The sequence below is a fragment of the Marmota monax genome, unplaced genomic scaffold (assembly GCF_021218885.2).
Source record: "Marmota monax isolate L192 unplaced genomic scaffold, Marmota_monax_Labrador192_F-V1.1 WCK01_AAM20220418_F8-fsc00145, whole genome shotgun sequence".
NCBI classification, from domain to species: domain Eukaryota; kingdom Metazoa; phylum Chordata; class Mammalia; order Rodentia; family Sciuridae; genus Marmota; species Marmota monax.
The window spans coordinates 3654809-3676589 of NW_026695201.1; the positions used below are offsets into that span (position 1 = coordinate 3654809).

The 21781-nt window shown below is 53.7% G+C and overlaps 1 protein-coding gene across 3 annotated transcripts in view; it reads left to right on the plus strand.

The window, feature by feature from the left end:
- The first annotated feature begins 1580 nt into the window (after nucleotides 1–1580).
- The window catches only part of Vangl2 (VANGL planar cell polarity protein 2), a 28778-nt gene continuing 8577 nt past the window's right edge, over nucleotides 1581–21781 (plus strand). The window contains exons 1-8 of one of the 3 annotated variants that reach the window (XM_058574100.1): nucleotides 1581–1881; nucleotides 9733–9872; nucleotides 11161–11237; nucleotides 16378–16638; nucleotides 16762–16882; nucleotides 19518–20125; nucleotides 20865–21001; nucleotides 21495–21630. In XM_058574100.1, coding sequence (XP_058430083.1) covers nucleotides 16568–16638; nucleotides 16762–16882; nucleotides 19518–20125; nucleotides 20865–21001; nucleotides 21495–21630 — 1073 coding nt within the window. In that variant the 5' untranslated portion in view covers nucleotides 1581–1881; nucleotides 9733–9872; nucleotides 11161–11237; nucleotides 16378–16567. The remainder of the gene's footprint in view (nucleotides 1882–9732; nucleotides 9873–11160; nucleotides 11238–16377; nucleotides 16639–16761; nucleotides 16883–19517; nucleotides 20126–20864; nucleotides 21002–21494; nucleotides 21631–21781) is intronic. The other 2 variants (XM_046429096.1, XM_046429097.1) reach the window with 2 other exon arrangements.

The window sequence follows — 21781 nt, forward strand, 5'->3', positions numbered from 1 at the left end:
AGCTTCACCCATGGGGCTGTAGCAAGACACACCCATGCACGAGACACTGACCACATTTCTATGACTGAGCACCTCAGCACCCAGCCGGGGAGTGTGACCCAGTCACGTGTAAGGTTGGTCTCCCACAGCTAAGTCATTGGCTGAACAATAACGGGTGAAGAGTGGATGAGAGTTTGAACAAAGGAGATAAGAAGTGCTTCTTTGAGCAGTCATAGTGCAGACAAAGATGGTCTGTCCTCATATCGGGACAAGTTTAGAATATATAACCAAAAGAGATGAAATTGAGTCTTGGTTAGGGAAGACCTAAATTTCCCAAACAACAGAGGAACAGGGACTGGGAATCTCCTTCCCTGGGATTTCTTAAACACAGGGTAGGAATGGTAGGTATTGAAAGCTGGAAGAGCTTGTTGAGAGGGCCTTATCCTGCTTGGGGGGTGTGTGGAGATGCTTTTGAAGTGCCACTATTCTAGGTAAGTGGCAGGTTACACGGCAATATTACTAGTAATAATGTAATAATATTTCTGCTTTCACTCATCAGAGGGGAACGGGGACTTCCCATACGCCTGTATTGTAGAAGTCACTCTTGGTGGGTTCAGATCTATTGTCCACTTTATGAACCCTAACTGGATTCTTGCTGTGTTAGGAGTTGGAAATACTCTTATGTGTGGGATATTTTGTGATCATCTACAATTTCCGCGTAGGACCCTCAATTCCAAAGTATCTGAAACTCAGGGTGGAGAAGGCCCTGTCTGCTTGGGGTTAGGCATCCAACAGGCCAAGGCATTTTTTTCACTCTAGAAGGTTTCCTGGGAGAACAGCCCCTCTCCCTTCACCATCCAATCTTTCAGGCTCCTCAGCTCTCCCCTTCCCCCGCTCCCCCAGGGCAGGGTTCCTTTTGTAATTAATCTCAACACCAAACCGGAGGGGAGGAAAAAGTGTTAATGAGAGAGCGTCCCAGACTGACTGGGAGGTCGCTGCTCACAGTTAGAACACTGAGTAATTAAATTATTTTTGGAAGGAGGGGGGCTTTAGGTAGTGATGGTGTCAGGGAAATCCCCTGTATAAATGGGAAGAGGGATGTCTCTTGCCACTAATTGAAGTCAGGGATGACCCTCCCTTCTCGCAGCTCTAGGGGGGTGAAAAAAAAAATCAATCTTCCCACGTCTCACATTCCACGGGCTTTCGTGGAGCCAGGTTTGTGGCCCTAAAGAGAAGATGGTCAGCCCCCGGGAGTCCGGGGGTCTCCCTTTTCCGACAAGGAGACCCAGGAAGACAGCCCCAAGAGTGGCTGCGTGCGGGGGCAAGGCTAAGAACGGAGGAAGCCCCCTGCCCACCGATCGGGGCCGGGGTCGCGGCCAGCCGAGGGCTCCCAGGATCTGGGAGGGCCGCCGGGCACCCGAAGGCGGAGGGCTGGGGGAGTGGCGACTCCGGGAAGAGCCCGGCCGCAGACAATGGACGCAGTGGCAGGAGGGGCGGCGGCGGAGGGAACAGCCGGGAGGCGGCACCCGGGAGCGCGCGCTCCCCCGCCCCCTGCACCCCCCACTCCTGCTCCCGTCCCCTCCCCTCCCCCTCCCCCTCGCCGCCGGCTCCAGATCCGATTCCCGATCCCTGATTCCCCGATCCTCGGTCCCGCCATGGGAGCCTGAGCACCCTGCATCCCCCCCGGCCCCCTGCCCCCGGGGCCTCGAGGGGGAAAGAGGCCAACGGTCAGGGACTGAGCAGGGGGTGAGCGGACTCGGGAGCCCCCCTCGACCCCCCGCCGTCGCCGGCGCTGCCCGTCCCGGAGCGCGAGTTCCGAGCGACCCGGAGCAGCGCTGCGGATACAAAGGCGCCGGGCCGAGCCGGGCGCCCCCGAGCCCACCCGGCAGGTCGCAGCGGCGGGTGAGTGCCGGGCCGCGGGGGCGCGGGCAAAGTTTGCAGGAAAAAAAAAAAAAAAGCAAGCAAGAAAGAAAGAAAGAAAAAAAAGCAGCAGCAGCAGAACCGGAGGACAATCATGCCAGGGGCCAGGGGGTGCCCGGCCCTGGCGCGAGCGGGGTGGCTCATGGGGGAAGGGGGGCCCTGGGCAGCCCCCTTCCGGTCCACTCTCCCATCGCACGGCGGAGTACCCCCCAACTTTGGGGAGGGGAAGGGGCGCGTTGGGAGGGGGGCGGAGCCCAGGCCTGGAGAGCCGGGGACTTTCCTGGGCCCGGGGCCCAGGCGGGGGCCTTAATGATCCCAGGGGAGCCGGTTGAAGCTGGAGACTAGGAGCGTGTGTTGGAGGTGGGGGGAAGGCGGTGGGGGGAGAGGCGGTGGGAGGATCGGAGGCATTGGAAGCGAGGGTGTTGAGGGGTGCATGCACACCTCAGGAGTGTGGGGAGCGGTGGGGGTAGGTATGCGTTCAGATGCAGAGTGGAGTCTGGGGAACTGGCCCGAGACCCCAGAGGAGGTGTGTGTGCAGCCCGAGGAGGGGGCTGGCAGCTGGAAACCCGGGCACGGTGCTTGGGGGCCGAAGGGACCCCACTCCTGTTTACCCCTTGAGGGGCCCTGCTTTAGTGACTTTTAAACGGTTGGTGGAGGATCAGTGTGCATGATTCTTTGTTTTTTTGTGTGTGCACGCTTTGACGTGCTGCGTGTTCCTGCAGGTGGGCCCCTGGGTTTGGATGTGTAGGTGTTTTTCTGTGCTTGAGTGTGTGTGTGGTCAGGGAACGATTGACCATGCATCTGCCTGCTGTACGTTTGGGTGTATATTTATGTATATACACAGGGGAAGGGGTGTGTGTAGTGTGTGTGTGTGTGTGTGTGTGTGTGTATCTGTCCGGATTGCGCTGGGAGAGGGGCTTACAGAAAAGAGATGCTAAGGAAGGTGGGTGTGTAATAGCCGAATGGAATATATATGGGTAGGTACGTGTGCACCTGTGTACCAGGAAGGGGCGTGAGTGAATGAATCTATGTTCTCTTGTGTGTGACCTGTGTTGATGGGTATCCATGTGTGCTGCTTTTTCTAAATGTGTGTTGGGGGTACCTCTTGTCTCTGCAGGCAGATTTTCCTGGCAGAAAGCCCACAGGAAGGCTCTCTGCAGGATCCTGAGGCTTCTTGCATAGCCCTTCAAGGGTACTGCCTGAGTATCTGATAGGGTCTCCTGAAGTGTCTGTTTTGGGAGGTGGTTTTTCTGGAAGAAGGTGTGTCTTGTGAGGAACAGGGAGCTGGGGGTTCTGGTAGGAGTCCTAGAGGAATTTGGAGATTTGGAGGAGTCAGGAAAAAAAAGTAAGAGGAATTCTGTCCCCCATAGTCATAGGTTGGGTTCTCTGCTTGGAAAGACTGCACACTTGACTTCTCTGTTGTGCAGCCTTCTCAGGCCACAGTCCTCCTGGAAAGCCGTCCTGGAGATTGTGCTCCAACTCTGTCCTGTCTTTAGGATCCTAAAGTTCCTGAGGAGTCTGGATTTTGATGTGGAAGAAGCATACTTGGAGCCTTGAGACCAGGAGGGGATCATTTGGATTCCCTCCTCCTTGGGGTTTGGGAGGAGGTATTTCTTCAAGTGTGTGTGTGTGTGTGTGTGTGTGTGTGTGTGTTTATCATGCAGTTTCCCTTTTCCCTGTTGAGAAGCATGACTGGGATGGTGTCAGACCTGAGCTTGAAACAGGGCTGGTGTTGGTGTGGTGGGAAAGGGGTCTGTATTCATTCCTTGATGGTATGGTGGGGTGTCAGCTGTGATCTGGAAGTGGATGTCCTCTCCCCAGAAAAGCAGCAGATACTCTTTTCCCTTTTTTCTCTTGTCTGATTTGGGGGTGAAAGGAAGGAAGGGCTGGACATCTCTTTTAGGTGATGCTCCCTCATTGTATGCCTAATTTCTCCATTACATCCTCTGAGCCATTTGGCTCTTGCTGCCAGGGGTTATTTTGAGACACCCAGTTTTAAGAACTGAGAATGTGATGGCACATGCCCATTAGGGTCTCTGGGCAATTGGAATTGGAATGTCTCCTCTATGAACATGTGCAATGGAATGTTGGGGCTTCCTACCTCTACCTAAGGCCTGGGGATAAGAGTAGTGGGGAATAGAAACGTTAGGACTAGGGATAGGAGGAGGAAAAGACCAGATTTTTTTTTTTTTAATGAATGATTCCTTCAAACCGCACACTTATCTGATGGTCAGGGTTCTCGGGGCTAGCAAGGCACTTACCCCTAAGATGACGTCCCCTGGCTTTTTGGTGGTACTATACATATTTGCTCTTTATACCATCACCCCATGTATGGTAGATGTACTGGTGGGGATTGTCTTCCAAGAAGGAGGAGTTATGGTTAGACAATAGGAAGTGCCCTTTTAGAAAGTACTTCCAGATTGGGAGCCAGTGACCACATTGGCCCCTCCTTACCATTGTCTGGCTCCTGTCTGATATTTCCTCTGATTCTTCCTGGGCAAGTCTCTGGTGTGCCTCCTATTGCTCATCGGAGTTTTCTAGGTGTGAGGAAGGGTTCCCTTTTCCTTGGCCTTAGAGTAGGACAGACTTCTTTTTGCTCATCCGAGGGGAGAGACAGGAAGCTCTCCTATCCCCTCTGAGTTTTAGGGACTCCTGTCTTTTCCTTGGTGTGTTCTTCCCTTGGATCTCCCCACACCGTGAGGCCAAAGGGAGGAGTCAGACAGAGTTGGTTGGAATTAGTCCTTAATAGCACTGTGACCTTGGGCAAGTTATTAAACCCCATTCCTCAGCCTCTGAGGTATCTTAAAGCACGGTTCTCCAAGCCCAGACTGGCCAGTCCCCAGGAATCCCAGGTTCCGTTGTGGCCTCTTTTCTTGGATTTGCCTTTAAATCCAGGCACTGCTGCTTCTTGATTCTGTGACTTCAGACGAAATGGGTAACTTTTTGAAGCCTCGTCTGCTAAATGGAGTTCATAGGAGGCCCCACCTCTTAGGATCACGAGATGAAATGTCCTTTGCATAATACTTGGCACAGAGGAAGCACTCAGTAAATGTTAGGTGGGATGGTGTGGACTCTGGCTATGGTAAGGGAGAGAGTGCTTGGTCCTAGGATGGTTTGTCAGGGAGATATGTATGCCCTTAGCTGGATTTTTTAAAAAATCAGGCAACATTCATAAAATTAACATAAAATTAACCATTTTAAAGTGAATAATTCAATGGCATGTAGTACATTCAGTGTTGTACACCATCCCCTCCATCTAGTCTCCACATTTTATCATCCCCAAAGGAATCTTATCTCCATTAAGTTATTGCTCCCTGTTCCCTGTGCCCAAGTCCCTGATAACCATCAATCTGCAAGAGTTACAATCTCTGTGGAGTTACCTGTTCCGAATATTTCACATAAATGGAGTCATAAAATATGTGACCTTTTGTGTCTGGCTTCCTTCGCTTAGCAAAGTCTTTTTAAGGTTCATCCACATTGTAACATGTAGCATGAATCAGTACTTCACCCGTTTTCATGGCTGAGTAATATTCCATCGTATGGATATACTTCAGCCGGATTGTAAGCCCCGGCTCTTCTGATTCCAGGCTTATTTATGACAGTCAGGCAGCCATAGAGGGAGCAGAGACAGGCACTGATGGTAGAGGCTAAACATGAGCAAGAAGGAAAATGGGGTGTTTGGTATTGCTGGATCCTGAAGTATGAAATAGGGATTTGACTGCAATTTTCCTAACTATCAAACAAAGTTAATGACCCCTTTCCTTCTTTGTGTCCTTTAGGGTTGGTAGACTGGGAGGTTTTATTTATTTGTTTATTTTGAGGGAAGGATTTAGGGGAGCAGAGAGGCTGTGATATTCTTCCTCTTCTCAGTCCTTTATAAAAACTTTTAAAATTTTGATAGAGAGTCTTCCTGGGCCTTGAACTTGCAACCTTCCTGCCTCAGCCTCCTGGCCCAGCCTCCTGAGCAGAGCTGCTAGGTTACAGGCGTGCTGCTGCTCAGAATCTTTTTTACCTTGCCCTTTCCTCTTCCCTGAGCTCCCTCCTGTGGGCCTCTACCTTTCTCTTTGTTTTCCTGGATCACTTCTCCTTCTGAATTGAGGTGCAAGGTCTCCTCTGACCCTCTGCAGGTGGGCAGTCCTGGGCATGGTGAGATCTGGGCAGTAGAGGTGAAGGAAGAGCCTGGGAGCCAATCCCACTCACACTCTGTGCCCTGGAGCCCACCCCTTCTTTATCCTGCTTGGGCAGCCCCCTGTCACCACCTCTGCTGTGACCTGGATAGAACTGCAGTGGGCCAGGGAGCATCTCTGCATCTGTTTCCTCCACCCTGCTTAGAGTAGAGGAGAAGGAGGCCTCTGCGGTGGGGCCCTTTGGAAATGAGGTGTTCCGTGCTCGTCTCTGCCCCTGGCAAGCTGGGTAATTACAGACGAGGCAGCTGGGAACGGGTTTGGGAGAAGCAGGCCTGGAATCAGCAGAGCCGGGGCTATCCTGGTAATCAGGGTGGGGCAGGGAGAGGGGAGAGTGGGAAGAAGCTGGGGGCTGGGGTGGGGCGGGAGGCCAGGGGCCCCCTTTCCCCTGCCGTTCTGCACACAGCTGGGCTGAGAGCCTGGAGGAGAGTGGGAGGTGATTAAAAGCCCAGGCCTGGCCTCACTCTAGGGAAGGCAGGAAGAGAGGGGAGAGGCTGGGGGATCCAGCAGCCCCCAGGAAAGAAGCAGAGGGTGAGAAGAGGGATTGGGCTGCTTCCCTGGTACCCAGACTTCAGGTCTGTTAGGGAGGAGCCAACTCTACACGCAGAGGTGATTCCATCTCATTTTGGGGTGGGGTCTTCCTTCTCACAATTAGAGGCTATTGAAACAGGAAGTAGACAGAATTGATTGTGCAGCGCTTAAAGGTGAAAGAAATAGGAACTGACATTTTATTTTTCATTTTGGTACTAGTGGTTGAACCCAAGTGTCTTCACCCTGAGCCACAGCCCCATCCTTTTTCATTTTCAGACAGGGTCTCACTAAGGTGCACAGGGTCTCACTGAGTTGCTGAGGCTGGCTTTGAATTTGGGATTCTCCTGCTTCAGTTTCCATAGTCTCTGGGATTACCAACCCCAGCGGGAATTAACATTTTATTGAGCATCTGTTGTGTGCCAGACTGTATAACGTTCTGTATATATTGTCACACTGAAGACTCTTATCCCCGTTTTACAGATAGGAAAACTGAGGTTTATAGAAGGTGATCAACTCATTGAAGATTACATAGCTCATAAAAGACTGTGCCAGGTCTCTCTGACTTCTTTGCTCTTCCTTTTCCCAAAAGACTCTCTTCACCATTTTCTGCTCTCGTCTTAATGAGATCTGATTGCTCATTATTGCCTTGAATTTCGAACTTGAATAATTCCCGTGTTCCCCCGAAAAGCAGAAATGAGCCTAAACATCAACCCGAGAAGCGGAGAAGTCTACACCTGAGGGCGGAAGTTGGACAGAGTCTCATGGGTAGGGCCATGGTTGGGGCAGGAACCTCTCTGGGGCTGTCCCCTTTCTCCTCCTGGGCCACCGTTTGGGGTAGAAGCTGTGGGGTCCCCCACAGGGCAGCTACAACCACTATGGCTCAGGGGGTCCAGTGGTCTTGGGGGGCTTGGCCCTCATTGTGTGTTGGGTTTTCCCACAGCTCCCTCACAGGGTCCTTCAGATCCCAGCTGTCACCAGGGCCTGGCTCCCCCTGCCTCTGAGTGTGAGTCTGGGGCGGGTTCTGACTTTTTACGGTGAGGGGGCATTGGCAGGTGCTGAGCCCGAGGTGCGAATGCAGTGACTTAAAAAACAGCCGAGTGTGAACAGAAACGCGTATCTTGTCACCTGCTTTTCTCCAGGAATGGAAGCGGCAGATACAAGGGATGGGGGAGATGGATCCTCAGAAAGAGTGAGAGGTGGGAGGGAGGTTGTCGGGAGGGTGGAGGCTGGTCGGGTGGGGGCCTTTGGCTGGCTCAGTTTTCCTAGATAAGACTGGCTGATTTGTCAGGTCTGAGGCTGGGCTCAGCTGGCCTGCCACCCTGGTCCCAGGTGGCACTGTCCCTCCCCGAGGCTCACTTAGCCGCCCAGCCTTTGCTGACTGTCCCAGACATCTCAACCCTCCCAGGCACACCCAGCCCGGTTGGCTAGCTTCACCATCCTAAATAGCAGCTCTCCACCTCCATGTGCCTTGGGGCAGGGGCTGGCTAAGCAGACTTTGAAGGTCTCTTGGGGTCAGGGTCATTTGGGGCCTACCTGGCTGTGGAGAGAAGAGAGGGAGACATTTTGTTTGGAGTGCACAGAAAGTTGGCCTGTGGGTCAGCACAGCTGATCCTCCACCCACTGTCCCCTTCTCCCAGCTGTGAGGACACCTGAGGCACCTCTTGTCCTTCTGGGTTCTTCGAAGCTCACCTGGTGGGCGGGAGGGGCCGTTCTCTGTCCCAGTCTGGGAGCAAGCTGCTCAAAGCCCAGTGGGAGGGGACTGTGGGGCCTGCCCACAGGTGGAAATTAAATAGAGCATCCGGGCCTCTGGGAGCCCAGGTTGACTTCACACCAGCTTCTCGTCCTTTCTCCCCTCTGGACCTACCTGGGACAGATGCCAGACGGATTACTCACCCTTTCTCCTGCCCCAGCCCCCACCATCTTCCCTTCAAGACTGACTAGGAAGAGTCCCATCAGGGAGGCTGGGGGAATGGACACGCTGTGGTGTGTGTGTGTGTGTGTGTGTGTTTGCGCTGCTTTGTGGGGAGGGACCTACTGAAAGCTGGGTTGGGGGCAGGGGTGCCCGGGAGACAATGAGCAGGTCTCTACAGAACCTGCCTAGCCTGGGTGGGTGGAGCTGGGTGGGGCTGGCAGGAGCCTGTCCAGGTTTTAGAGGGGGAATAGCGCGTAGGTGTATGTGTGTGTGTGTGTGTGTGTGTGATGTGTCAGCGTGTCTGTGGATTTGGAGGGTACCCAACTTCACCCCCTGCCTTAGACAGATGGAAATTAAGGAAGTAGATAGAGAAGGCCTGGGCTCTGTCTCCCCCAGCTCCTCTCCAATTAGCATCAAGCTCAGGTAATCCTGGCAGGAGTCCAGTCTGGGGGCCCCTCCCCTGGGGTCTGGTGGTGAGAAGCTGCTCTGGAAGCTCTGATGGCCGCCTGACCCCCGTGGGCCCCTCCCCTGCTACTCAGCTCAGAGAGGAGAAGCATCCTGCTCTCAGCCCGGGGCCGTGGGGTTGGTGAGCTCACGTCTGGGCTGAGCTGGGAGGATGCCTGGTTACCTGTGCGGGGTGGGGCGCCTGGTGCCACCTTGGCTCCCTGGTTTTGCTCTTTCTTACATTGAGAACCGCTTGTTCTCTCTGGCTCCCTGGACCTGTCACCCAAGGTCATTGAGTCCTTTTTCAGGATACAAGAGTGAGGGTAGTGCAAGATCTCAGTCCCATTTTTAGTTTGGAGCTTGGGTTCTTCTCGGTCCTTGCTTACTCTGTGCCTTTATTCTTTTTCTAAACCTTTTATTTATTTATTTTTATGTGGTGCTGAGAATCGAACCCAGTGCCTCACACATGTGAGGTGAGTGCTCTACCACTGAGCCACAACCCAGCCTCCTGTGGTAGAGGAAACCCAGTAAGGGCCTCTTGGGATCGGTGGCTTGTCCACGTCCCAGGCTGGATAGGGATGAATGGAGGAGCAACATTATTCGTTTAGTTGGATGGCTGGGTGCAGAATCCACCTCTTTTGAGGGTAGGGACTCTTGGGAGCTGGCTTGGTTTAGTCTTACCTGGTCTCTGACCCTCTGTCACTGGTGAGAAGAGGACATAGGGGAGGAGTCAGCAAATCCTTCCCTCTCTGGCTTTCTTAGAGTGCTGACCATTCAGAGAACCAGAGTCTAGAAGAATCTCGTGGAGGAACCCGGCCCCACACCAAGAGGAGCACACCTCAAAGTCAATGGTGTTAGTAAGGTTGTTCCCAACAGTAACAGGAGGCCCAAGAGAGCTGTGTGTAAGTAGTGACCATGGGTTTATCACCCCCCCACCCCCACCCCCCCCCGCTCTACTTTTTTTCTATCAAACTTGGGGCTGGATTTGACCCCTTTTTCATCTGGAATCTGTTGAGGAATGGGTGGGTCAATCCACTGTTCTCTCGTGGAGGGAGAGTTGGGGGAACTGTGTGGGCCTTGGCAGAGCTTGGGGTGCCTTCCTGTCCTTTGTGGAAGCCTCGGTAGGTGTCTGTGTTTTCACCCCATACCACGGACCCGAGCCCCCCATCATCACCCAACAGGGCTGCCTGGACTGAGCACATCTATGGAACTTGGAATAGCGTGGCAAGGAAGAAAAACCGAGCCAGGACCCTGGAGTGAGACCACTCCCTTCTGAATCTCCAGGTGCCTCCTGCCAGCTCTCCTTGAGACTTGGCGGGATGCTCCACCTCTCTGTGGGCAGGGTCTAGCCCTCTGGATTCTGAGCTGAGAGGTTCGACACCTGGCTTGGTTCTTGCCCACTTCACTCCCCTGCAGGTGGGCATGCCCAGTTCAAGTGGAACTTTCATTGGTATCCTTAGACATCGGGGAGCTGTGGGGCTGGGAGCGTCCACGTGAACCTGTCCACCCATGGGCTATAATGGGGAAGGGCGTGCAGGGCATATGTAGTAAAACCCCGGCTCTTCCGTAGCCATCAGAGGCCTTAAATGGGCAAGGGTGCTCATGCCCTCTTGAGGGGGGTTCTGAAGAGGTCGTAGTGCCCCTTTTCCGGTGTCCAGGCTGGACCACCTTTCCCTTGACCCTGATTGTGGAGAGAAAAATGGGCCTACAAAGAGATCTTCCCCTGCCAGAGGAGGACCTTTGGCTTCCTGTCCTCTTTCCTAGTCTGTCCTCTTCTCTCTGGCCCAAGTCTTGTCTTTTTTGTGTGTGCGCAGTCCTGGGGGTTAAACCCTGGGGTACTCTATCACTGAGCTATACTATACCCCCAGCCCTTTTTATTTTTTATTGTGAGACAGAGTGTTGTAAGTTTCTCGAGCTTGTCTTGGACTTCTGATCCTCCTGCTTCAGACTCCCAAGTTGTTAGGATTACAGGTGTGTACCCCCGCACCCAGCACACCTTTGTGTTTTTGAAGAACCTTTTCTCTGACTTTAGATTTCTAGGTTGGAAGTTATTCTCTTTTAGCACATTTACAATATTATTCTATCACCTATGACTTCCTCCCTCCCCCCCCCCGGGGATTTAACTCAGCAGCACTTTACTGCTGAGCTCCATCCCCAGCCCTTTTTATTTTATTTTTTATTTTGAGATAGGGTCTCCCTGAGTCACCCAGGCTGGCCTTGAGCTTGCGATCCTCTCTCTTCAGCCTCTCCAGTTGCTGGGATTACAGGTGCGTGCATCCCTCCCAGCTGGCCAGCATCTTTTCTAAAACCCAGGCACGGCTGCCCTACTGGCCTGGAACTTCCAGTTGGTCCTTGATGCAGGGAGGGAGGGAGAGCAGTCAGTGTTTTTTTTTAGGTGCAGTTTGTGTTCTGACCCTTCCCTACCCTGTCCTCTCTGGCCAGGTCACCCTGGTTCCCTAGTGCTTTCTCCTAGCCCGTCTGCATCGCCTTCTGCCTCCTTTCTCCCCCCCCCCCCCCGGTAGCTGGGACTAGGCTGTGGGTGTGTCAGGACTAGAGCAGTGGCAAAAGAGGGTGACCACAGCCACTGGGACCTGGTCATCCGTCCTCTGCACACGCCGTGCTCAGGTGCTGTGTGTTCATTCAGTGCCTTGTCCACCTGAGCTGCCCCTGTGAATGAGGGGACGGAGAAGGGTCAGACATCCTCATGTGTGTTTTGGCCGCTCCCCTCCCCCCAGCCCTCCCCTCACCCCCCCCCCCCCAGGGCCTTGCTCCCTCTGCCTCTTGCCAGGTTTTGAGTGCATTTTGTCCAGAGGCCTCCAATTGTTTCCCAGAGAAACCCGATCCAGAGTTGAGACAAAAGCTGGGGCTGCCTGAGGAGAAGCCCCATTCTCTCCCCCTCTGTCCCGTTCCCCCACCTTCATCACCTCCCTCGCTTTGGATGCTGGGTATGGGTTCCAGGACCCAGCTGCCATCACCTAGGCAACAGGGGGCTTTGGTTGCCATGGTGATCAATGTGGGAGAAGCTGGGCAGCCGGGACAAAAGCCCCCACATTCCCCCCCCCCAGCGCCCCCCCCCATTCCCTTGGGATGATACTGAGACACATTCCATTAATTTTATTTCTGAAAGGCCTTTGGAGGGGAGAAGGGTCTCCTTTTTTTGTGCTGGGCTCTCTTCTCTTGGCTCTCTCCTCTCTGGCCTCTTTTTAACCCCAGATAATCCCTGGCTGGCTTGAGCAGGGACTGAGTGCGCATTTTGTGTCTTGGGAGTGGGGGGTGAGGTGAGAAGCAAGGGGACGGATTTCTTTTTACAGCCTCCCACCCCCAGCCCAGGGCGGCTCCCCACCCTGCGCCAAGTCGGGGACTTCTCTCCCGCGCTCTCCTCCCGCGCTCGCTGGCTCTCTAGTCCCTCTGACATTTCCACTTGTTGATCTCATCCAGCGGTCCCCTCCCCCACTCTCTTCCCTGGGAACATTGCCCACCCGGGAGACCCTCCAAACCTCTGATTCCTGAGACTGATTAAATAAAGGGAACCTCTGCCCTTCCCTTTGCTCACCTCCCATCCTTCCCCAGCCTCTCCGACGCTCGAGTGGGTTAGTTCTCTAGAATGCTCCAAAGGCCAGCAGGCCAGGGTCTCAGAAGTTGGGTTGGCGGGCTAAGGATGCGGGATTTGTGTTGGGTCTTGGATAAGTAGCTGGGGAGGAAGGTAGAGAGCTGCAGGCTGAGCGACTCAAAACAAAGAGCTGGGAGGGCACTGGCACCCTTGTCTGGCTTGAAGTTTATCTGCAGGGGAAACACGGTGGCATCAACTTACCTCTGGGTGTGTTTGAAGTGGCGGTTCTGGTTGGGGTGTGTGCATGTGTGTGATTTCTTTATTTGGTCGTACAAATAGCAAGATTTATTTATACCTCTCCTTTCCCTAGTCTCAGAGAAAGTGTCTGGGGATTGGAGTTGAAGTGATCCTGGAGCTTGAGTGGTTTTTTTTTTTTTTTTTTTTTTTTGGTACTGGGAACTGAACCCAGTGTTGCTTTACCATTGAACTACATCCCTACTCCTCTTTATTTTATATTTTGAGACAGTGTCTTGCTAAGTTGCCCAGACTGGCCTTGAACTTTCGATCCTCTTGCCTTAGTCACTGGTCTTACTGGCTTGCACTACTGTGCCAGGCCAGAGCTAGAGCTTTTAAATTGCTTAACTGACTGCTAGCTACACAGTTTATGAAGCTACTTATTTTGTCCCTGTGAGTCTTTTTATTTTTTTTATATTTATTTTTTAGTTTTAAGTGGACACAGTATCTTTATTTTATATTTATGTGGTGCTGAGGATCGATCTCAGTGCCTCGTGCATGCTAGGTGAGCACTCTACCACTGAGCCACACCCGCAACCCCTCGCCCTGAAGTAGGTGTCATCCATCACCTTCTCTGTTTTACCAGTGAGGCTACCAAGCACAGAGAAGTTAAGTAACTTGCTCATAATCACACAACTAGTCAGTGGAAGAGTTAGGTTTTGAACCCAAATCTTTGCAAAACCCAAGTTCTTTCTCCTGTTAGCTCTGGCAGACAAGGGTATTCAGAGTGAGGGTGAAAAGATGGAGGGTGTGGGGTCTAGTGTCTGTCTGTACTATTAATCCTTTTCCTCTCTACTTTGCCATCCTCAATCCACTTATTGTCTTTGAGCCTCCTGGAAAAGTTCAGTTTTTAAGAGGACTAGAAAGAATGGGCTGAAACCACATCAAAAGTGGTGCAGGTGAGACGTCTAAACCGGTAGAATGGGTTCTCAGGAGAGAAGAGCCCAACATGTAATTTGTAGACAGCGGGATAAACGTGGGCCCTATCTGTGGCAAAGGGTTTTAGAGAGGTTCAGAGTTTGCTTGAGGTGTTATGTCTTTGTCTCCTAAATATGTCCCTGTCACGCACTGGCTTTGACATGGGAATATTGTCAAGCCTCACTAGCCTATGGATTACCTCCACATAACTCTGGGAGGAGGATGAATGATGGGATTTCACACTGACTTTATCTCCCTGCGGTCACAGTTTCCCTGACAGTGGGCAGGCATATTCCTTTACTGCGTGGTCTCAGTTACTTTCTCATTTTCAGGTTGCTGATGGCCTAGAGTAGCTGGAGAAAAGCTAGCTATACAGAGTAAATCCGCTTTAGCCCTCAATTGGTTTTTCAGCCGCATTTGACCTGGTTGACTTTGTTCCCCCCTTGAAACCGTCTTGTGTTCTTGGCTTCCTTGAGACCCCTTGAGACTCTTCCAGCTCCTCTGGTCTGGCCTTCTCAGCCCCATTTCTGGACACATATGCAGTGTGGAGTTCTCTGGGCCCTTACGCGGTCCTCTCTGTGAGGGACTCTCTTCCTTCTGGTGGCTCTGCGTGTGGTCTGTGCCTCTAGCTCAGACTGTCCTCAGAGTCCAGCTTCTCTTCTGCTCAGCTGCCTTGCAGCCATGAGCTTTGCATGTGGGAAACAGCTTACCTCCCTCCTCCCCAGACTGGCTTGCTTTTTACTCTTTCCTCCAAGATTTGTGGCATGATCATCTTCTCCTAGCTCAGGCCAGGAGTTCTTGATTCTCCCCTCTCTGTCATCCGGTCCTTCCTCAGGTCCTGTGGATTCTATCACCAACCTGTGTCTCAGACGTGACGTTTGTCCCTCTTTGGTGCTTTACCCGTGGCCAAGTCTTCACTCCCACAGTACCTCCTTACTGGTCTCCCTATTTCTACTTTTCCCTCTTTCCATCCCGTCTGCAGAGCTTCCTGTTGCCTTAGAGTAAACGTGGGCTCTCCACTTGGCTGTCCGGCCTCCATAACCCTCTCCTGAGGTCAGCTCTGGCTCCGTTGGCCTCTTTTGTTCTTTAAATGCACATAGCTCTTCCCTGATTTCAGCCTTCCTGCCCAGGATTCCTCTGCCCTGTGCTCTTTCCCTTCCTCCTTTTACTCCTCGGGCAAGAGCTCTACCCCTGAACTACACCCCCAACCCTTTAAAAAATTTTAATTGGGACAGGTCTGAGTGAGTTGCCTAGGCTGGCCTCAACCTTGTGATCCTTCCGCCTTCGCCTCCAGAGTGCCTGGGATGACGGGTCTTCTCGGTTTAAAGTAGCTCCACGTAGTTGTCTCTCTTCTTTTCCTCCCGATATGCTGATATGGTGGCTTACATTTACCTGCTTACTTGGGTAGGGCACTTCTTATCCCTAGACCGTGAGCTCAGGCTCTGTTAGACCACTGTATACCCCGGGCCTAGCAAAGTATATAGTTCATATATAGCATACAGAAGGTGCTTAAAACAGATTTGGTGAATCAGTGGATGAAGAAAGGAAATAAGTGCTCGGGGATGATATTGACTGTTAACTAGGGTCAGTTAGGAAAATTAGTTGGAAGTGAGGTCAGAGAGGAAGACGCCATTGGGGGCTGGGGTAGCTAGGGCTCTGGCGAGTGCGTTAAGGATGATGAGTAGGACTTGGGGAAGAAAGGAGGAATGGTAACCCCTTCCTGCAGAGTTAGAAGGTGAAGTGCAGGTGGAGGGTCTACCCCTCAGCCCGTAAATGGACAGATAAACTTACGTCTCGCCTATTCCAGGACTTTAGGCTTTTGGACAATGGTTTCTACTCGTTTTTTCTTTTTCTTTTTTTGGTTCGGAGACTTAAACCTAGGGCCTAACACACACTGGGCAAGTGTTGTACCATTGAGCTATACCCCCAGCCCCTCTACGAGTCTTTGACTCCCATTCCTCCTGGTACATGGTGATGACTCCCCCCCCAACACACACACACACACACACACACACACAGCCTCAAGGAGAGCACTCAGCCTGTGCTGGAGAGTAACCGTACCTTTGAAGTAGGTGCTGCTGCTACTAAGAGGAGCAGCTGTAGACAGTCCCTTGTGGACACACTCAGAAATTGTGGGTAGAGCAAGGAGGAGGGAGAGGCCCCGGGTGGCCTCTCTATAATAGATGCCAGTTCCTTTTTCCTTTCTTTTGTTTCTGTTTTCTTGTTTCGGTTCTGGGGATTAAACTCAGGGGTTTTTCTCCCAGTGAGCCACATCCCCAGCCTTTTATTTTCGAGACAGGGTCTTGCTAAATTGCTGAGGTTCTTGCTAAGTTCCACAGGCCGGCCTTGACTTTGCAATCCTCCTGCGTCAGCCTCCTGAGTCACTGGGATTGCAGGCGAGCGCCACTGCATCCGGCTCCCTTGCTGCTGGCATTTCCCCCCATCCCTGAGCCTGGCACAGTTGGGGGTGGGGGGCTCTTCCTGGCAGGCAGGGCAGGAGGAACTGAGCTTGTTGGATGGAGCTGGACCGTGGGGGGGAAGTATTCTGGGCCATTTGCTGGGCTTATCCGAGCTTCCTGTGGCTGCCCTTTGGGGATGGTCTTGCTCTCCGTCCTGACCCACTAACCCCCTGTTCCCCTCTTCAGGAGCGCCGCTTGATTTTCTCTGAGAAAAGCCCACCCTTCCAGCAAAATAGAGTCCCTCAGGGTGACGGTTGACTTCCTAAAGGTGCCTCTTGGCCTGAAGAAGCCGGTGCTGAAGGAGGTGGCTGTGGGGCCCCCCAAAAGGCCCCAGCCTGCGGCCCTGGAGCGCTACAAGGCGCGGCGTTCCGACGCCATGGACACTGAGTCCCAGTACTCGGGCTACTCCTACAAGTCGGGCCACTCCCGCAGCTCCCGCAAGCACAGGTGGGTATGCGGGAGTGAGGGCTGGGGCCATTGAGAGGTGGGCACGTGCCAGTGTGGGGGCATGCTGGTAAGAAGCTGACCCTCTTGACTTTCTGTGCCTGTAACTCTGGCTTCCTGCTGCAGGGACCGTCGGGACCGACACCGCTCGAAGAGCCGAGATGGGAGCCGTGGGGACAAGTCGGTCACAATTCAGGCTCCAGGAGAGCCCTTGCTGGACAATGAGTCTACGCGGGGGGATGAGCGGGTGAGCATCAGGGAGATGAAGCGGTCCAGTCTGAATATTTTCAGGTTGCCCCTTGGAGAAACAAGAGGTTCTAGCAGGTTCTACCAGAAACCCGGTGTCTTCAGACAGAGGCTGAGTCAGGAAGGCTTTCTTGTTATACTTCTGTGGCTTAGTGTCCCAAGGTAGGACTGTTGCAGTAGAATTCAGGAAACTGGAGTGGAAATCCTTTGGAGGCAGCGGCCTCTTTTGTATCTTGAGAGACAGGAATGACCTGGCTGGGTGATGGGGACTGCCCCTTGGGTTCCTTTTGAACTGATGCCAGCCACTTAAGCTGATTGGAGTCTAGATTAGGAGAGTGTTGGTGGAGGGTGGCCCTGGACAGGGGGTGCTACCTTGGGTTTTCCTTGAGCCTTTAGGTGTCAGACTCCTCTGGTGTCTGTACTCTTGCGCCCTCTGGTGTCAGCTTGCTGCTCAGACTCACCTAGGTCCTGGGGAGTGGAGGTGTGGCCCAAAAGCGGGAGGGAGAAGTGAGGCTGAGTGGATGAGCCAGGTGAAGAGAGTTCCACAGGACAGGGTAAGCACTTGCCCTTGTCCTAACCGCGGTGGCCTACTGTGCTCCTCTGTAGGGAGCACAGAGGGCAAAACCCAGCCCTGGCATACAACAGGGGCAGGATTTGAGATGACAGGTGAAGTTTCTTAAGTTTCATTCCTCGTGTTCTTTCTTCTTGGGAGCATCTTACAGGGCTGGAGACTCCAGCTCCATATTCCTTAGAAGAAATCTCTATGGCTGACATTGGAAATTCCTGGGTCTTGGGAGCAGATCAATATCTGAAGAAAATATACTTTCTCCCTCTTTCCCAGTGCCTTCTCCCTAGGACTTGGCTTCCTGGGTTCTTAAAGTGACCCTGAGACATGATCTGGGTCATTGAAGAGGAGTTCCCAAGCCCTTGGTCCTTGAGAAGGAAGGCAGTATGTTTAGGGGTCATTGGGTCAGGAGTAGACCCAGTTCCTTGAGCTGAAAGCAGTCAGTGTGTCTACTTTTTATTTCCAGATCAGAGTCTTCCCCCATCCTTGGGAGAGGATATTCCTCATTGTCTCTAACCACTGGCCTGCCAGTTGGTCTGCTACATTCCCCACCTCCAGAGGGGAATCCTATGTTCTGAATCCCGTGGGTGTCAGGATCCAGGCGGTCTCAGGAGTGAAGGTTGTGGGCTCTGAAGATCCTGCTGATCTATGGGACTCCTCTATGGGACGGGCTCCAGCCACTGCAGAGAAACAGCTTGAGCAGAGCATACTTAGAAGGGCATCTGGGGACCTTAGCCTGTCTACCCTTGGCTTCCGGGATCAGGCAGTCCATGTGCTGTGGGCATTCAGATGGCCCAGCAGAACTTCTCCACAGAGACCTACAGTGATCCCAAGTCTGCACGTGCCCTCCAGGCTGTGTCCTGGTCGTTCACCATCCCCCTCTTCTCTCTGGTATCTTCTGCACTACTTTTGTCAGGCCACTGCCTTAATCAGAAATCTTCAGTCGCTCCCCGTGCCTGGAGGAGGGCTTGTAGCTTGGAATGACCTCAACAAGCCCCTCCTGCTGCTCTGGGCCTCACCTTCTTGGCCATGCTGTGCTCTGCTCCTACACTTGGGTCCCCAGCTCTTGCTATCCTGGAGGTTTCTGCTCCCCCTCAGCTTCTGCTCGATAGTATAGAAAGCTGCCCAAACTGGAAGGGGCTCAGAGGCGGGACTTGTACAACTTTAACGTTTGAGAGATTCACGGGGATCTTGTTAAACGCCAGTTCTGCTTCAGTGGATGTGGGCTAGGCCTGCAGATCTGCATTTCTAACAAGCTCCCCGGTGATGTCCACACTTCCAGTCCACAGAGCACATTCTGAGAGCCGCCCCTTAGAGATCAGTTAGTCCTGAGAATCTCAATCTCCGATGAACGTTAGAATTATCTGGGGAGCTCTTTATAAAAAAAATGCTGACAAGCACGTTTCACCCTGCTCTCATTGGTATCTTTTCCAGGCTCCCTGGGTGATTCTAATGTGTGCAACTGGGGCTGGGAACCGCAGACCCACTTTTATTTAACTCAGTCCAACATTTTCATATCACCCACTGCCAGGGATCACTTCAGGTCCCATCATTCCTTGGAAGCCTGACTGTGCCTTAAATCCTTGTCTCTGCCTGAGCAGCTCCCTTGACGTTTGTCCCGGGCCTCGTGCTCTGAGGGTCTCTGCTGCGTGGGCAGTGTTTTCTCTCCCACTGATTGGTGTACAGCTTCCCGAGAGCCCAGCTCTTAGAGTTCAGTGTCTGCGGAAGCCAGCCTTGGCTGCACAGGAGAGCTCAATGAATACTTTGTAGGGATGGAACCGAGGGGCCACTGAGTTACATCCACAGCTCTTTTTATTTTTTTGAGTCAGGGTCTCACTAAGTTTCCTGGACTGGCCTTGTACTTGCTACCCTCCTGCCTCAGCCTCCTGAGTATCTGGGATCATGGGTGTCTCTGCCCAGATGACGGTTGCATCCTTATCAGTTTCCCCCTCTTCTTTCGGCCTCTCCTTTCCCGTGTGTTGCTGACTCTGCTCCGTCTCCTCTTTTCCCTTCTCCACCTCCTCTCCCTGTCCTTTCATCCCCCTGCCCCCCTGCCCCCTCCTGTCTACAGGACGACAACTGGGGAGAAACCACCACGGTAGTCACGGGTACCTCGGAGCACAGCATCTCCCACGATGACCTCACACGAATCGCCAAGGACATGGAGGACAGTGTTCCCCTGGACTGCTCCCGTCACCTGGGTGTGGCTGCAGGGGCCACTCTGGCGCTGCTCTCCTTCCTCACCCCGCTGGCTTTCCTGCTGCTACCCCCACTGCTGTGGCGGGATGAGCTGGAGCCGTGCGGGACGGCCTGCGAGGGCCTCTTCATTTCAGTGGCCTTCAAGCTGCTCATCCTGCTGCTGGGCAGCTGGGCTCTGTTCTTCCGCCGGCCCAAGGCCTCGCTGCCCCGGGTCTTCGTGCTGCGCGCCCTGCTCATGGTGCTCGTCTTCCTGCTCGTGGCCTCCTACTGGCTCTTCTACGGTGTGCGCATCCTGGACGCCCGGGAGCGCAGCTACCAGGGCGTGGTGCAGTTCGCGGTGTCACTGGTGGACGCCCTGCTCTTCGTGCACTACTTGGCCGTGGTCCTGCTGGAGCTGCGGCAGCTCCAGCCCCAGTTCACGCTCAAGGTCGTGCGCTCCACGGACGGGGCCAGCCGCTTCTACAACGTTGGCCATCTCAGGTACCAGTGCTTGGGAGTGGGCGAGATGTGCACCCGGAGGAAGGAGGGTGGGGAAGGAGGGGGTTCCAGGGGTGGTGGTGGGGAGGCCAGGAGTGATGGGTTGGCAGGGCGAGGTGGAAGGAGTTGAGGACTTTGGCACGTAGTAGGTTTTCAACGTGTTTTGTTGCTTGATGGGAAGGTCACGTGCAGTGCTGTAGGCCAGGTGCCGGGGACAGTCACTGAGTTGGGACCAATCAGGCAATCGGAGATGAGGAATCTTAGGGGAGGATCGATCCAGGGCACACCCCCTGGGTCACGAACATCACCTTTCCTAGAGGCACAAGAAGCTGACCCTGGCTAGAGAAGGGACCCTCAGAGGAAGAGAGATGGAGGTTAAGTGGGAGGATGAGTCATCTCGATCCACCAGATTTATTGGTAGGGTGCTCCCCGTGCCCCTAGGCAGTAGAGTATCAGAACCTCCTTGGGAAGATGCAGGAGGAAGCCGAGGGCACCCTTGGCTGGGAACTCAGGCCCAGCGCCCTTTCTCCCCCAAGCTTCAGCATGGCAGGGAGGAGCGAGTGACCCAGCTCTGGGAATGGTTGGGAGCCTGGTAAGTAGACGTCAGGCTTGAGCCAGGCTTCCTGGAAGCAGCTTGTCTCCGTCATGTCCCCTCCTGCCCTGCCAACCTGCCCTGATGTGTGCCTTTCCCTGTACCCCTGTCTGTCCCTTCTCCCTCCCCGTCCTGCCCTCTCCCCCACAGCATCCAGCGCGTGGCAGTGTGGATCCTGGAGAAGTATTACCATGACTTCCCTGTCTACAACCCTGCCCTCCTCAACCTGCCCAAGTCCGTCCTGGCCAAGAAAGTGTCTGGCTTCAAGGTGTATTCTCTCGGAGAGGGTGAGCGGCCCTGCTCCTCCGCCCCTCCCGGCCTCTTCTAAGCAGGACTCCACGTGGCTTCCTCTCTCTCTCTCACTCCCTTCTCCTTCCCTTTTCCTTTCTCCAGCCCATGTCCCAGCCCCTTCTGTCCTGTCATTTTCCTTGACTTCAGGTGGCTGGTCCTAGTTGCTGATTCTACTTGCTCCCCCTTTATGCTACGGTGTGTCTCCCCAATCTGCCTCTCCCGTGTCTGCTTATCGGCTCTGGTCTCAGCCCTTTGGCTCACCTGAGCCCAGGAGGCGCATGGGCAGGACTTCTGCCCTTCCGGTGCCTTCCTGGTTGTTTTTCCCCAGCCTCTCCAGAGGCGGCCAGGAGGACAGGGAATGGGTGGTATTGCTGGGTGGGGGGAAGAGCTTCCTCTAAACACAACGGGGCCTGTGTCTCCAGAGCTCCTGGAGTGGGGAAAGAGGCCACACTCTGATGTGACCGTCGTCTCTATCCTGATCCTGTGCAGAAAACAGCACCAACAACTCCACAGGCCAGTCTCGGGCTGCGATCGCAGCGGCGGCCCGGCGGCGGGACAACAGCCACAATGAGTACTACTACGAAGAAGCTGAACACGAGCGCAGGGTGCGCAAGCGCAGGGCCAGGTGGGTCCCTGGGGGAGAAGAGGGGTGGGGTGGGGTGGGGTGGGGTGGAGTGAAGGGTGGTGTTGACCATGGGGTAAGCTGAGGAGAGGAAGCCCGAGGAACTTCTATAACTATTTGAAATAGGTGAGCAGTGATGATATAGGGGTATGTT